At 53.0% G+C, this 15,161-nt stretch overlaps 1 protein-coding gene across 5 annotated transcripts in view; it reads left to right on the forward strand.

Annotated features, from left to right (window-relative positions):
• Positions 1-15,161, forward strand: part of Zmiz1 (zinc finger MIZ-type containing 1) — a 214,604-nt gene that overhangs the window by 185,063 nt on the left and 14,380 nt on the right. For 4 of the 5 annotated variants that reach the window (XM_008849842.3, XM_008849839.3, XM_008849838.3 and 1 more), the window contains 8 exons: positions 5,953-6,067; positions 7,087-7,304; positions 8,199-8,397; positions 9,294-9,584; positions 11,928-12,110; positions 12,947-13,024; positions 13,870-14,044; positions 14,427-14,568. In XM_008849842.3, coding sequence (XP_008848064.1) covers positions 5,953-6,067; positions 7,087-7,304; positions 8,199-8,397; positions 9,294-9,584; positions 11,928-12,110; positions 12,947-13,024; positions 13,870-14,044; positions 14,427-14,568 — 1,401 coding nt within the window. The remainder of the gene's footprint in view (positions 1-5,952; positions 6,068-7,086; positions 7,305-8,198; positions 8,398-9,293; positions 9,585-11,927; positions 12,111-12,946; positions 13,025-13,869; positions 14,045-14,426; positions 14,569-15,161) is intronic. The other variant, XM_008849841.3, reaches the window with a different exon arrangement.

The raw sequence follows: 15,161 nt of genomic DNA on the forward strand, positions 1-15,161 counted from the left end.
TTTACATTTTTTGTTATTTTTAGTTCCCTGGGGTTTTTTGTTGAGGTCGGCCCCTTCCCCCCAGAAAGTGGGGGGGGGGTTTTTTTTTTTTTTTTTTTTAAGATAAAGGGTCAGTGAGATGGCCAGTGAGTGGGTAAAGGTGCCTGCTGCCAGACCTGACAACCTGAGTTCAGTCCCCTAGAACCCACGTGGTGGAAGGAAAGAAATGACTTCTGCTAATTGTCCTCTGTCCCCCGACATTGGTCTGTGGCATGCACAGACCTACACTCATACATGCACAAATAAGAGTTTTTTAAAAAGAAAAGTCCAGAAAGGAGAACTGAGGAGCCATCTAGGGATGTTCCAGCTGCCAGACCTGACAACCTGAGTTCAGTCCCCTAGAACCCACGTGGTGGAAGGAAAGAAATGACTTCTGCTAATTGTCCTCTGTCCCCCGACATTGGTCTGTGGCATGCACAGACCTACACTCATACATGCACAAATAAGAGTTTTTTAAAAAGAAAAGTCCAGAAAGGAGAACTGAGGAGCCATCTAGGGATGTTCCATCATCCCTAGATCTGAGCCACAAGGGGTTCTGTCCTGCCCTGTTCTCCACTGGGCAGTCCTCACACCCTCTCTTCCCCCAGTGAGCTGTGCACATGGCTCTCTGAGTTGCATCCCCTCTGAGTTCCACCACTGGGTGGGGAGGTTCAGGAACTGTGATAATAGAGACTCTGTTCATGGTTTCCCTAAATTAAAGAGACAAGAAGACTTAGTTCCTTGCTGGCTTGCCTTTCACTAGCTGGAGTACCAGTGTCGCTCAGAGCTGGAACTCACACAGCCAGGCAGGAAAATTAATTAAGGTCTGACAGTACCCTTAATGGGAACTGCAGATTTCTCCCAAATAAGCAGCTGCTGCAAGTGCAGAGAAAAAACCTAGCCCACCCTCTCCTACCTTGTGTGGATGTCTGTGGGGGATGTTGCCAAAGGGAGCCAGGAGCCCCTCATCACAGGCCTAACTCATTTTCTCACATGCAGCAAGCATCTGTCAGTACCTGTGGAGCTGGTACAAAGAAGTGTAAACCATTTTCTATGACCTGACATGAAGAGCTCTATAAAATACATGCAAGCATCATAGAGGAAACAAAGGAAATGTCCTTGGTTCTGTTTAGGAAAGTCACCAAAGGAAGATGCAGACTGGGCTTTGAAGGAAGGGTAGGAGTTCAGAGAATCTGACCTTGGAGCCCATATAAGTGACTCCTCTCCTATAATGTGTCCCTCTCTCTTCCATACTAACACCAAATATGCAGGGCCCTGAATCTGCCAGCAGACCCAGTCCAGGCTAATGTAGGCAATTGGGTATGCAAAGTGTTTTCTCTTGGGCAGTAACTAGCTTTTGCTTTTTTTTTTTTTTTGACCCAGCTTCACATGTCCCTATGGTAGGTGATTTCCCCAAAGCAAGTCTCAAAAGCACCAATAGGATGTTCCTTCCCTTCTTGGGGACCTGCAGGGCACCCTCAGTGCCTGAACCCTGTATCACTACCATCCCACACAGGCAGCCATTGCCTCTCTGGGTCCTGGATCCCTGAGACCATGCCTGGCACAGCCATGGCTTTGACTGACTCTGCTGCCCTAAGAACCTCAGCTGCTTAGAGATGCCATCTTCACAGAGAGGAGGGGAGGAGGGGACGAGTCCTTACTTCCAGAAGCCCTTCAGCAAACCTTGACACTGATGGTGACTGTAGCCAGCAGTTTGAGGGTGCCTTTGTGCCCATACCTAATAGACACTTAGGTAGCATCTTCAGGATAGCCTTTGGGTATTGTCTGTTAGCACTCCTTCACACATAAGGACACTGAGACATAGAGAATGTACAACAGGTTTGTCATTTCACTTCTGGTCCCCTCCCTGGAGAGTAGGGACACCCCCCCTCCCTTCCTCTAGGCCCGATGCTGTGGCCACAGGCTTACTACAGGCAATCAACAAAGCTTTGAGAATGAACATGGAGTGTGTTCCCAGGGTCCCCTGGGTCACAGCCTCTTCCAGATTCTTTGCCTTTGTTCAGCAAAAGCATCCTGTACCCTGTGGGTAGGTGTGGCCATCACACCAGGCCTGAGGAGGTAAAACCTAAGACAAGAATTCTCACACAAGCCTCCAGAGACCAAGGGGCCAGCAGAGTTCAAGCCAGTGCTCCAGGGCTTCCTGGAAGGTCTGGGAGGAACCTGAAAAGGACAAAATGCATGGCAAAGGGGATAGAGCTACCTAGTCTGCAGATGGACATGCCGTACCAGAATTAAGAGACACTTGATGGGCACAGGCTGCTGAGCTTCCACATGGCCCACAGCCCTGCGCCTCTGGTAGGACAGAATTGTAAGGCAGTTAGTTTTGCAAGGGCAGGACTGGTCTGGGGGCAGTTTGTGACATGATGGGAATGTTCTTAGTTGGGCAGAATTGACTAAGAGGGGTTCTTAAATCTTTGAGGACTCTGACCCCGCCCCTCTGCAGGGCACCCATGTGGATCAAGGGAAGCGGTTCTTGATGGGTGACCCCAAAATACCAGGCACCAACCTGGACTGTACATATTACAGATTAAGCTGCTGGTCAGGAGGAAGAAGGTCTTGGGACATCCTTCCAGAGTCCCCTAGACCTTTTTGTCACCTGATCCTCTCCTACCCCAGCCAACCCTGTTCCCTGGTGACTTGAGAATCTGCCTAGTCTTTGATCTTGGAGCACAGGGGTGAGAGTCCAGCAGAGACAGTGTGTGACAGGCTCACTAAGGTGGGGACCTGCAGAGGCGCACGCCTTTAGAAAGCTAGTCACAGCATTCTGGTGGCCGCCACTTCTGCTGCAGCAGGTGTGAGAGGAGCTGTGGGGCCTGTGGCCATCCTCCATTCGCTTCCCCAGTGTATGCTCAGCATCCACTGGGTACATGCACACCTTGGCACTGAGACAGTGAACATGCCATCCAGGCAGTGGAGTCCCACTTTGGGAAGGTCAGTTAACTTTGTTTCTCACTAGGTTGAGGGTAGAGTGGGTAAAACAGGAAGAAGCTGGTTCCTCCCCACAAGACCCACCCATGCAGCTGAGCATAGTTCCATTTGCCATGTTACAACTGAGTCAAATCTCCATGAACCCAACCATGGCCTGAAATGTGGCCGGGAACTTGTGAGGCAGTCCTGAGGATAACAGACTTAAACATCTGTTTTGTTAGGTCACTTAAGCACAGGACAAGAATCCTGCAGGTCAGTGGGTGGCCAGGAGAGGAGATCTTTGTTTTGTGAAATCATGACTTATGGAGTGTCCTACCTAGTCAGGCCCTCTGTACAAACCCTGGATCCCCTGGGGCTCAGCCCTTTCCTGGGAGAATAAAGCTACTTCTTCTGACCTGTTAACACTCTGTCCCCACTTGGCCACCTGTGCTGCTGGGCTCAGTCTCTTTCCGTTGGCTTCTAGCCCTCAGTCATGTCTGACCAGCCTGGTCGACCTCCTCTCCCCCATCCTAGCACCAATCTTTCCCCTGGAACACCAGGAATAATGAATCTATGTCACTTCCCAGCTGAGGATGCCTCTTTGTAAACTCTGTTCATGTCCTGCTTAGACCCTGAGGCCTGTGTTCACACTTACTTACTTGACTGAGCCCCATGATACAGATGCACAGTACACAGTGGAAGGTGTGTTTAGAAAACAATTTGTGAGCCACTAGGTTTGTATGTTTGCTTTGGGGTGGTTTGTTTTGTTTTGTTTTGTTTTTTGTATTTTGAGACAGGATCTCATTCCGCTCAGGCTAGCCTCAAACTTCCTGTGTAACCAAGCATGACCTTCAACCTCTGATTCTCCTGACTCCATCTTCTGGGATTATAGGCTGATTATAGATGTTCACCGTCACTTTATGCACTGGAGATTGAACCCCAGGCTTCGTGCTTGCTAAGCACAGTCTCCTAAGGAGCTACCTCCCCAGCCAGTCACTGTGTTGCTCCCTCATGCTGGCTGGGCATCAGACCTACTTGTACCTCTGGAGAACATATGAAGACATGTTCTCATGTGCTTTTCACAAATGAGGAGATTGCAGAAACCTGTCCCAAGGGCCCGGGGCTAGTGAGGGCAGGGTTCAAGGCAGGTTAAGGGCCATAGCTGGGCATCAGGGCCCAGAACAGCTTGAGGTGGCGTTACTCTGTGACCCCCAGGGAGGATGAGAACCAGGGCCCCAGAACTGGGCTGCTTGGGCCTAGATCATATCGGTTTCCCTTTATAATGCTTCTCTATGCTCTGGCCTCACTGGCTTTTTTGTCCATTGACCTTTGTTTCACTCTGCTTCACAAACCTGCTGGGTTTAGCTCACTTTCAGTTCTGAAGTCGAGACTGGACAGATAATAGTTAATATGATAGTGGTGGCTTGTTGCAAAAACATAAAAAGCCAGGGCAGGGTCCTTTTTATATAGGGAGGGGTGGGGCAGGCTCTCCATAGAGATGACTTCCAGAAGAAATGGGAAGGAAGTGAGCACAGAGCAGGGGAAGGAAGGACAGCGTCATTGGATGATGACCTAGGCCAGCCCTCGTGGCTGATTACTGCCACAAGAGCCCACTCTACTCAGCTAGCTCTGCCAAGGATGTGACCAGACAACACTGCACAAGACCAGCCACCCCAGCCCCACTACCCTCCTAATTCACAGGCCTCTGCCTCCCTCTCAACATACTCCTTCCGAGGTCCTTGCTAGGCTGAGCTCTTGGCCGCCCACTCAGTCTCAGCCAGAGTCCATACCCCAAGCACCTCACCCAGGTGGGCCTCCAGAACTGGTGGCCTTGGGTACACTGTTCAGTTTTCCCAGTGTGAGCAAGATGATGTTTCCTGACTCTTACAAGAAAGGCACAGAGGTTCTTTCCTACCACCCACCCTGTTCCAGGCCCATTCCCCACACAGCACACACTCGTGCCCACACACAACTGTGGGCACATATACATGCTGCATTGCTCCAGCCAGCTTCATAGATGGGGTGCTCTGCTGTTCTTCCTGAGGCCCAGTTATGGCATTGTATGACCTTCACTGAAGGGGTGCAGGAGAACTACAGTGGGACAAGTCTTTATTCATGCTGTGACTTGCCCATCCCTTCTCCAAGGCCTTTGGGCCCCTCCCTATCCTCCCACACCACCCAGGTTGGCTAAAGGCCTCACTGAGTACAAGGTGCAGTCCTGCGGCTGGAATGGAGGAGGTGGAGTCCTTGCTTCTGATGTGTGTGGGTTCCTTGGAAAGAGTTCCCCACGTCAGGCACCTCAGGGCTAGGGTGAGGAGGTGGAGTATGGCCTGAGGGATGAGCCAGCAGGGTAAGTCATTCTAGAGTGCATTTGGACTTTGGCCACTTATACTGGATGCTACTAAAGGACTCTGATGACCCTGGGGGGTCATGGGTGAAGGAGGAGCTCAGGCAGGGATGTGTGTAGGAAGTGGGGCAGGAGTGGAAAGGGAGCATTCAGGCAGGCTTTGCTTGCCTTCTGCTGAGCCCAGAGGAGGGACGACAGTGTGACCTAAGAACGCTTGCCATCCAAACGCCAGGTCAGTAGAACTCAGTAGCCAGTTTGCCATGAGAGGATGGGAGGGAAGAAAGCAAGACTCTGCCCAAGACTGACCCCAGGGGAGGCAATGCCAAGGCCCTGGCTATTGGTAAAGGGCCACATGGAGTCAGAGCTTACTTGAAGAGGAGGCTTTGAATGAGCCTGGGGTCACGCTGCCTCCTTCACTGCACAGCTGCTGGACTTCGGGCCCCATTGAAGCAGCCACGCACTGGGATGACCCTGCAGTGATGGGGGAGGGTCACTTCTGCATGGCCTATTCCCACAAAAAGTGTACCCTTTCTGCATTGGGTGTTGTGACAAGCCTGGGATCCCAGAGCTGACTGGGACATGGGTCAGCTAAGATGGTGGGGTGAAGACACTGCCACTTGAGCCTGCCCCAACTCTAAAGACCTCCTCTCTCTCTGCAGTGATGGGTCATTTCCCTATGACTCTGTCCCTTGGCAGCAGAACACCAACCAGCCTCCCGGCTCCCTCTCCGTGGTCACCACGGTGTGGGGAGTGACCAACACATCCCAGAGCCAGGTAAGAGTCTGTCCTACCCTGCCTAGCCACAGCCCCTTCCAGGCACAAATGTCCTTTATCCCCAGACACTCTCAGTAACCATGCCATGTCAGCCCTCCTCACTGACTGAAAACCAGTTTCAGGGCATACCCAACTGGACACGCATCTCCACTCCAGGAAGGGTATATATCTGCCCCAGGAGGGCCACAACTGTGTCCCTGAGGACTGTCCCCATCCTTGGACCTTCTGGCATGAGAGGGTGGTTATCATCTTGACAGGCCACAAATGCTCTTCCTAGACCATGTTTGCTCTGGTTGGATAAACAGGAGAACTTCCTATGCATTATTGACCTCTGGGTCTCGAGCTAGGAATCTTTGACCCTGGATGGCCTGGGTTAGATTTCGCTAAGTTGTTAACATTCAGTAAAATATGCCTTAAGCTTACAAGCTCCAGCTGTCTCCCTTGTCAAGCCTACCTCCAGTCTTGTTTCTTCTTTCTTCTCTCCTCATCTCCTTTGTCCCAACAGATGCTCTCACACTGCTGGACCATGGCCAGCCCACACAGAAGGCCCAGGGCTGATGGCCACCCTGTACGGAGCCATTGTGCTTCTCTGGGGTCTCCCACCACAGATGGCCTTTGGGCCAAGATCCTCTGCTCACTAGAGCAATAGTCTAGGACTTCCTTGTGTCCATCCCTCTGGGCACCTAAGCCCCATTGAGGGCAGAAGCCAAGTAAACCAGTACTTTCCACCTGCCACATATCCCTCTCCACAGCCTTGGGACAGGAGCTGGCCTCTGAGCCCTGATCATACCTTAGCCTCACCCCCTTCTTGCCCCCCTTCTCACCCCCCCTTCTCGCCCCTCTTCTTGCCCCCCTTCTCGCCCCCCTTCTCACCTCTTACCCATTCTAGGGACTACTCAAGCCACCGCATGTTCCCCTTTGTTCACTTTCTGCCTTGTTTCCACCCTCTTCATAGCTCCCTCTTTGTCCCCACAACCTCAGGAGCCAACCTGGGTGACAACCACTGTCTCTGCTCACAGGTCCTTGGGAATCCTATGGCCAATGCCAGCAACCCTATGAATCCAGGCGGTAACCCCATGGCGTCGGGTATGAGTACCAGCAACCCCGGCCTCAGCTCTCCGCAGTTTGCAGGACAGCAGCAGCAGTTCTCCACCAAGGCTGGCCCTGCACAGCCATACATCCAGCCCAACATGTATGGCCGACCCAGCTACCCCGGCAGCGGGGGCTTCGGGGCCAGGTGAGGGACCAGCCTGGAGTGGTAGCCTCCTAGAGTGGCATGTTGGCCCTACCTTCCTGCCGCCATTCAGATAGGAAGATCTGGCTTGAATTCCAGCTCTGTGTTGCCTGGTCTAGGGTGCGGGGACAGCCCTGACACATGTCCTATCCCAAGCTGGCCATCAGTGCTCAAGGCTGTCCCTCAGCCCCACAGGGGTAGAAAGACTGTGTTCTCACTTCCTTCTTTGCTGTGTATCTTTATGAATTGGAAGACACTGAGCTTCCAGGAGAGCTGACGAGCAATAACAGTGGGCTTTCCACTTGACCAAAGCTTGTTAGGCAAGCCCTCTGCCCCACTGACCTGTAGAAAAAGGGTGAACCAGAGACTAAAAGTCCCCAGGTTCAGGAGGCAGAGAGGGCCATGGAGGAGATCCAGATTTGAGGCAGAGCAAGCCAGCCTTCTCTGTCTAAGCCACTTTGACCTCAGTCCAGCCAGCTCCAGGGACTAACGGAGTCCCTAGTTTTCTGACCTGGTAATTAAATACAGGTATCTGTCACCCCTGAAGTTGTATCCACAGCACTGCCACACAGTGTTGTGCAGTTCTCATAGGTCTGTGTCTTCTAGAAGATAGGCTGACCTGGTGGCCAAGGGAAAACAGAGAAGCTATGGTGCTTTGTGATCCCAGCCAAGGCTCCAGGAAGTAGTGACCTAGTCATCACTGAGTGGCAGGAATGGCTGCCAACCTCAGGAGTCCCTGGTCCCCTGTGGGCTTTGCCTCTGGGGGCTCTCACATCCACATGCCGGGTGCAGGGAGGGCATGGGTACAGTCTGTGCCCTTCCTCCCAGCCCTGGCATGTCGAGGCTTGGTTTTTTTATTCAGGCCATCTCTAACTCTTCCCCCTTTCTCTCCTGCAGTTACCCTGGGGGTCCTAGTGCCCCTGCAGGCATGGGCATCCCTCCACATACCCGGCCTCCTGCTGATTTCACTCAGCCAGCAGCTGCTGCTGCAGCAGCTGCAGTAGCAGCAGCAGCTGCCACGGCCACGGCCACAGCCACAGCTACAGTGGCAGCCTTGCAAGAGACGCAGAACAAGGATATAAACCAGTATGGACCGGTAAGGGTTCCCATTTCCTGGTCTGGCCTCACCCAGGCTGGAAAAATCAGTTGAGTGTGGGTGTTTGTGGGCCATGTGAGCAAGGGAAGCCAGTGATGTCAGGGTGCCCTGGGTTTGCTTAGCAGCCCCTGGAAAGGTGTGTGTTAGTGGGTGGGTACAGCAGGGGTATTTGGGTACATAGTTGGTGACTGTGTACATATGGAGGAAGATGTGCCCTTTTGCTCTCTGAGTTTATTACCTACTGAGGAATGGGCTCGGTGCCTAAAATGGCTTTGTTACTGGCCTGTCCCCAATCGCCTCTGAAGCCAGTGCTGTCCAGTTATCAATACTGTGGGTTCTGCCCAGGCCCCAGCATTGCTCCCCTGACCTTCAGAAGACTGAAGACTGGGGTAGGGTATGAGGAGGGGAACCCTACAACCATGCAGGATGGAAGCATGTAGGTAGGGTACAGGGCAGACAAGCAGAAATAGAGCTGGGCTGTGTCATACTTAGTAAATGGAGGGTGTGTCTCCATTGGCCAGGGACAAGGGCAAGGCCAGGGCTTTCAGGAAAGGGCTTCGGCCTCCATCCTCATCCGCCTCCCTTTCCTGTGACCTCCCTGTACCCTCCCATCTCCACCCTCTTCCTTGTCCCCTGCCTGCCTCCTTGGAAATGCTGCCTGTGCATTGGAGTGACTGCTCCCCGACCCAGCCCAAACCCCTCCGCAAGCTGCATTTTCCCATATGGCTTGCAGAGGGCAGCAGTGAGCCCTGGAGGACTGGGTCCTTTGGGACCTCCTAGTCCCTAGCTGCAGCCACATGGGAAAGTGCCCCCTTCCCTTAGCCCCCTAACCATCCCTCCCTGCACTTTCAATGCATGTGGCATTTTATTCTTTTTTTTTTCTTCTCCCGTTGAAGGTCTGTTCCTCTTTCCAGATGGGTCCCACCCAGGCGTATAACAGCCAATTCATGAACCAGCCCGGGCCTCGGGGGCCTGCCTCCATGGGGGGCAGCATGAACCCCGCCAGCATGGCAGCTGGCATGACACCCTCGGGGATGAGCGGCCCTCCCATGGGCATGAACCAGCCCCGGCCACCCGGCATCAGCCCCTTTGGCACACACGGGCAAAGGATGCCCCAGCAGACCTACCCAGGCCCCCGGCCCCAGTCCCTTCCTATTCAAAGCATAAAGAGGCCATACCCAGGAGAGGTAAGTGTGACAGCGGATAGGGGCTGGGAAAGGAAGGGGCTTGACACAGGGATGATGGACAGAGCCTTGGAAAAGGACATAGGTTGGATACAAGTCAACTTGGACCCAAAGGCTGGGCCTTAGAGCCTCAGCTCCTGGGGTTAAGACCTGACTATGCCATCTCTGTTCCGACCCTAAGCAAGTCATACCACCTGAGCTTTTTCATCAATGATAGTGGCAATCCACCCTGGCTCTAGGCTGCCTGGAGACAAGGACTGCTCAGTAGGCATGTGTAGGAACGGGAACCACAATGACTGTTCTCTCCTGTCCAGGCTCAGGTACTAAGTTGGGTGACTTTGGTTAGGGCACTCCACTCCCATTTGAGGGGTTCCCTAGCTTCCCGAGAGTCGGGAAGGGGCTGCTACCATACCCTCTAGTAAAGGCTGCAAAAGGAATGCCATCAGATGGCAGGCAGCATGGCCCTGGGGTTCATCTCCATCATGGTCGGTCACTTGATTGGGACTAGTTCCTCCTCCCGGGCAGCCCAGCAGAGGAGTTGGGAGAATAAAACCCACAAGAAAACCATCGCAGCAGACTATCCCAAACTTAGTATAAGATCAGGGCAAGAAGGGCTGTCACCAGGCCTCAGTGACACTCAGAAAATAACTGTGTAGCATTGGGACCAGAAGACTGGCTCAACAGATGCCCATACCCCACCCTTTGAAGTCTGTCTTGATAGCACATTCCATGAGACCCTTCCCTGACCATGAGGCCCCAACTGTCCACTCCTTCTCAGACCATATCCTTCTGGTCCAAACTGGCCTTCAGCTTTGGCTGCAGTGAGTTCCCATCCCACAGAATATAAGTTCCTTGATGTCCCCACAAGTCCCCTCAATTTGCATTCCCATAGGCTGATATGATAGCTATGTAGGTGTTCTGAGCCTGAGGTTTAAGAATAGGGGCTAGGTGAGCCCCACATATCCAGGAGGCTAATTCAAGCCCTAAGTCTCTACCTAGTGGACAGCAGTTCAGGGAAAGGGATTTTAAAGGCCCTCCCAGCCCCGACTATCTTTGACTAGGGAACTTAAGCTGTTGGCTTCACTCCTACAGCATAGCCCTGCATAGTTTCTGGGCCATCTTAGCCCCCTCTGCCCTCAACCTTGTGGTATCCCATTGGCTGTGCTGGGGATGCGTGTCTGAGCCAGGCTGAGCCTCAGGCTGCCAGCAACAATGGGGGTGACCTGAGATGAGGCCACGGCTGAATTGCCTGCTGAGAGTATCAGCCATGCACTGAGGCTGAGCTGTCTGCTCTTTCTAAAAGAGCATTCTCCACAAAGTATTGCTGCTTCCCACATGCAAAATGTCTGATCCAGGTTGCCAGGCTGGGTGGCTCCTGCCTAAGAACTCTGGCCTCCACCTCACTGAGGCATGCTCATCCTGTATTGGAACAGTTGGAACCTTAATGGTTTCCTGGTTCCCTACAACACTCCTCTGATGACTGGTATACAGGCAGGCACCAGCTACTTCACACCTGCAGTGGGAGCTTATGGTTGCCCAGAGCAGCCAGTGTACCCCACAGTGGAAGTCATGGAAAGTTGCCAAGCACTGGCCATTCCGATATTACTGCCAGAACTGGAGTGCCGTCACCAGCTAAACTCGAACCTGGAGAATGAGAGGCCCTTAGACAGTGTCCACAGACAGAAAGCACTGCTTCCACAGGACTGCATGTTCCTGGTGCCTGGGTTACAGGTAGCCTTGGGCCACCCACTATTCCAAACAGGCAGGGTGGCTGGCGGTGGCACTGTCTCCTCTCTGAATCACCTCCCCAGGAGTACTTATCTTGCCCCCTCACTCCCACAGCTGCAGAAATGACAGGCTGACACTGCTGGGAATGGAACACTGGGTGGGTGTTTTCCTCAGTGTGGGATATAGGGACAGTCCTGCCCAGATGAGCCTGTGGCCTTGTGTCTCCCTGGCACATTGGGGTGCACAGTGGGGAACACAGCCCTGAAGCAAACACTAGGAGACACAAAGGAGGGCTTTAGAATTGCGTCCCTCTGAGACACAGCTGAGAAACTCTGATCGTCCCTGGAGTCCTGAAGGCTTCTGGAAGGAGAGCGTCATGGAGAGGTGGTCTATGAGCTGGCCAGCCAGATTACCATATCCGTAGATGGCAGAGCAAACAGAGGCTTCCAGCATCTTCTGGCTCAGTGTCTCCTTGTGACAAGTGGAGAGCATTTTATGGGCAGGAGACAGCAAGGCCAAGGAGAGGAACTGGTCCCAGACCCAGCATTCTGTGTTTAAGTGAGGCAGCTACTTAACTACATAGTACTGATGATCTGCCCCTGTCCTTTGTCCCCACAGCCGAACTATGGAAACCAGCAATATGGACCAAACAGCCAGTTCCCCACCCAGCCAGGCCAGTACCCCACCCCCAACCCCCCAAGGCCACTCACTTCTCCCAACTATCCCGGGCAAAGGATGCCAAGCCAGCCCAGCACTGGGCAGTATCCACCCCCCACGGTCAACATGGGGCAGTATTACAAGGTAAGTCCCACTCTCGGGGCACCCCAGGCCCTCTCTCCCTTACCACTCTTATCTGTAAACCTCATTTGCAGCATTCTGACCCTATATATATTCCCTGAAGATGCCAAGAGGCAGGGGGACAGTCCTGGCTTTCCCCATGTGCTAGGCTCTCAGAATCCTAGTCTCATGGGCTCAGATGGCTTTCCTTACCCTTATTTGCTGCACACAAGGTAGTGACAGCACAGGAATCGCCATTCTGAAAGACAAAGCATACACCCTGAATAGACCCACATTTTATTCTAAACCATCTATGTGCACATGAACACCAGGTCATTAGAAAACTGCTGCTAGAGCTGTCATCTTGAATCTGTGTTTTTCCCTCCCGAGTTTGTTGTATGCATGTTGCTTATTGACACAGTGTCCCTGTTTTTGTCACTTAACGGCTGCCTGGTGGTCCATGGAAGTGACTTTCCTAGGTTGCCCTTCTCCCTCAGTTGGGTGTTTCTCTCTCGTTTTTCACTTTTGAGACACCACTGTGACAGGATCTTGATGTAGCCTTTTCCTTTGCTACACAAAGGGAAGGAATGAAGGAAGTCCTGTGCCAAATGGCCATATGGGTTTGCCATCTTTGCTCCAACTTCACCACACTGCATGTTGCTGTGATGGAAAGTCTCTTACTCAGGTTATAGCTATGGACAAAGAGGCAAATGCCATCCCCAAGGAACAGTCTGGTTGGTCCCCTCTGTTCCCCAAGCTAACCCTGGAGACCCCTCCTCCCCTACACACTCTTGTCTTAAAGAGTCAGACCTTGGGGCTCTTCTGTCCTGCTGATCGCACTGCCTGTCTAATTTCAACAGCCAGAACAGTTTAACGGACAGAGCAACACATTTTCGGGAAGCAGCTACGGCAGCTACAGCCAAGGAACTGTCAGCAGGGTGAGTGCCGTGTTAGTCTTGAAAGTCAAACCAGGGCCTGAAGAGATGGCTCAGCGGTTAAGAGCACTGACTGCTCTTGCCGAGGACCTGGGTTTGATTCCCAGGACCCACACAATGGCTTAACTCCAGTTCTAGGGGAGTCCAACACCCTCTTCTGACCTCCACAGGTGCACTTAAATACATGCAGGCAATATACCCATACACACAAAAATAGTGAATAAAATATTTAAAAAAGAAAATCCAACAGTTGTCAGCAGACTTGAAGGATCCTCCCTTGGAACCCTGCTCCAGCATCTCTGCATGTTTGCAGAGGTTCACAGGTGGAAGGTAATACTTCCTGGCCGTCTGCTGAGACACAGAGATGCCCAGGGTGACCAAAGACAAGTTTGGGCCCAACAGGAAGCAAGACGCAGACAGAGAAAAGAAAGGGTCCTAGAGACTGGACTTTTTCCCCTGGGGAGGGACAGCAGCTATGGACTAGAGTCACAATATGGGGAGGCCATTTGGGTGATTCCCAGCTCCCCTTTACTCACAATATGGTTTAGACAAGTCCTTAGCACACTGAGCCTGGGTGTCCCCTTTGTCAGTGAGTATGAGAGCTCATGTCCACCTGACCCTGAAGGGCTCAGCATAGTGGACTCCAATAAGAGATGGGGTCCTTCCCAGTCCCTCCTGCCTTCCGAGAGAAGCAGTGTTGCAGAATAGAGGAGGTCCTCTGGAGAGACTCTCTACTTTTGGGGAGAGTAGCACTACCTAGGTAGGATGCTAGAGCACATAGAGTAAGTCCTCAATGGTAATGTGTTACCTGGAAGCCATAACCTATTTCTGGTTTCTCTTTCCTCCAGCCTCCCAGGCCAGTTCCTGTGGCAAATTACCCCCACTCGCCTGTTCCAGGGAACCCCACGCCCCCCATGACTCCCGGGAGCAGCATCCCCCCCTACCTGTCCCCCAGCCAAGATGTCAAGCCACCTTTCCCACCTGACATCAAGCCAAATATGAGTGCCCTGCCGCCACCCCCAGGTGAGGACCCCACACTCCTCATTCATCTTCTGTCAGCTCTGTTGGGGGAACATCGGTGGGCAGAACCAGAGAGCTTAGAAGCTGGGCTATCTGGGCTGTGGGAGTTAGGCAGACAGGAGAGCTGAAAGCAAGGTGCCCCTCTCCCAGAGACATTTGGAATTGGGGCTGGGCTGCACTCAGGCGTCCTCCCCCAGATCCTGGGACTTCAGGTGCAGGAAGACCAGTGGGAGAAGAGGGACTGCATGGTGGGATGAGTTGAGGAAGCCACAGCACAGTTTCCATGGCTCTTGGCCCACGTCTGTGCTTTGAGCATGCAGCCCTTGTTGGTATCACCTGTAAGACTGGGGGACTTGCCACTCATCGAGTTCCTGTCCTTGCCTAGCCAACCACAACGACGAGCTACGACTCACATTCCCAGTACGGGATGGTGTGGTGCTGGAGCCCTTCCGCTTGGAGCACAACCTGGCCGTCAGCAACCACGTGTTCCACCTGCGGCCCACGGTTCACCAGACACTGATGTGGAGGTGAGGGGACCTGTACCACGACTACCTACCCTGGGCTTAGGAGTGGACCTTGTACAGGTGCTGGCAGCAGCTTCCTGTCACTGTCACACGTTCAACATCTCACAGGGCCTGCCTGTGTAAGGCCCTGGGGATGTCACAGGGAGCCCAGACACGGGAGGGACCAAGCACTAAAGGCTTCTAAGAAGAGCTATTACCCTAGTCCTGTGTGTTGGAGGGACTTTCCAAATGATGAGGGGCCTAGCAGAGCCCTAAAGGCTTGGGGGAAGGTGGCCCAGCAAGGCCCTGAGTTAGCAAAAGGGAAGACAGTTAAGCCAAGCTTGTAGTTCCTGTGGCCAGAGCTGCCAGTGCAGAGAGAAGCTGATGAGGAGAGTTGCGGGGTGGGTAGGTTCAGCAAACTCTCGATTGCAGGTGGCCACTGCCAAAATGCTGCCCACTCACTGGGTTGTGCTCAGGTGCAGGGCATGGAGGTCCCCTCCGGGGCTGGGCTCAGTGTGCCTGACTCTAAGATCTTGGAGGAGGCAATACTTTTCCGTCAGACTGAAGAGGAAACTGAGACTGGAGAAGTATATTAATGGGTGTGAGTTCTCATGGTT

Source organism: Nannospalax galili, unplaced genomic scaffold (assembly GCF_000622305.1).
Source record: "Nannospalax galili isolate Female #2095 unplaced genomic scaffold, S.galili_v1.0 scaffold83, whole genome shotgun sequence".
NCBI lineage: Eukaryota > Metazoa > Chordata > Mammalia > Rodentia > Spalacidae > Nannospalax > Nannospalax galili.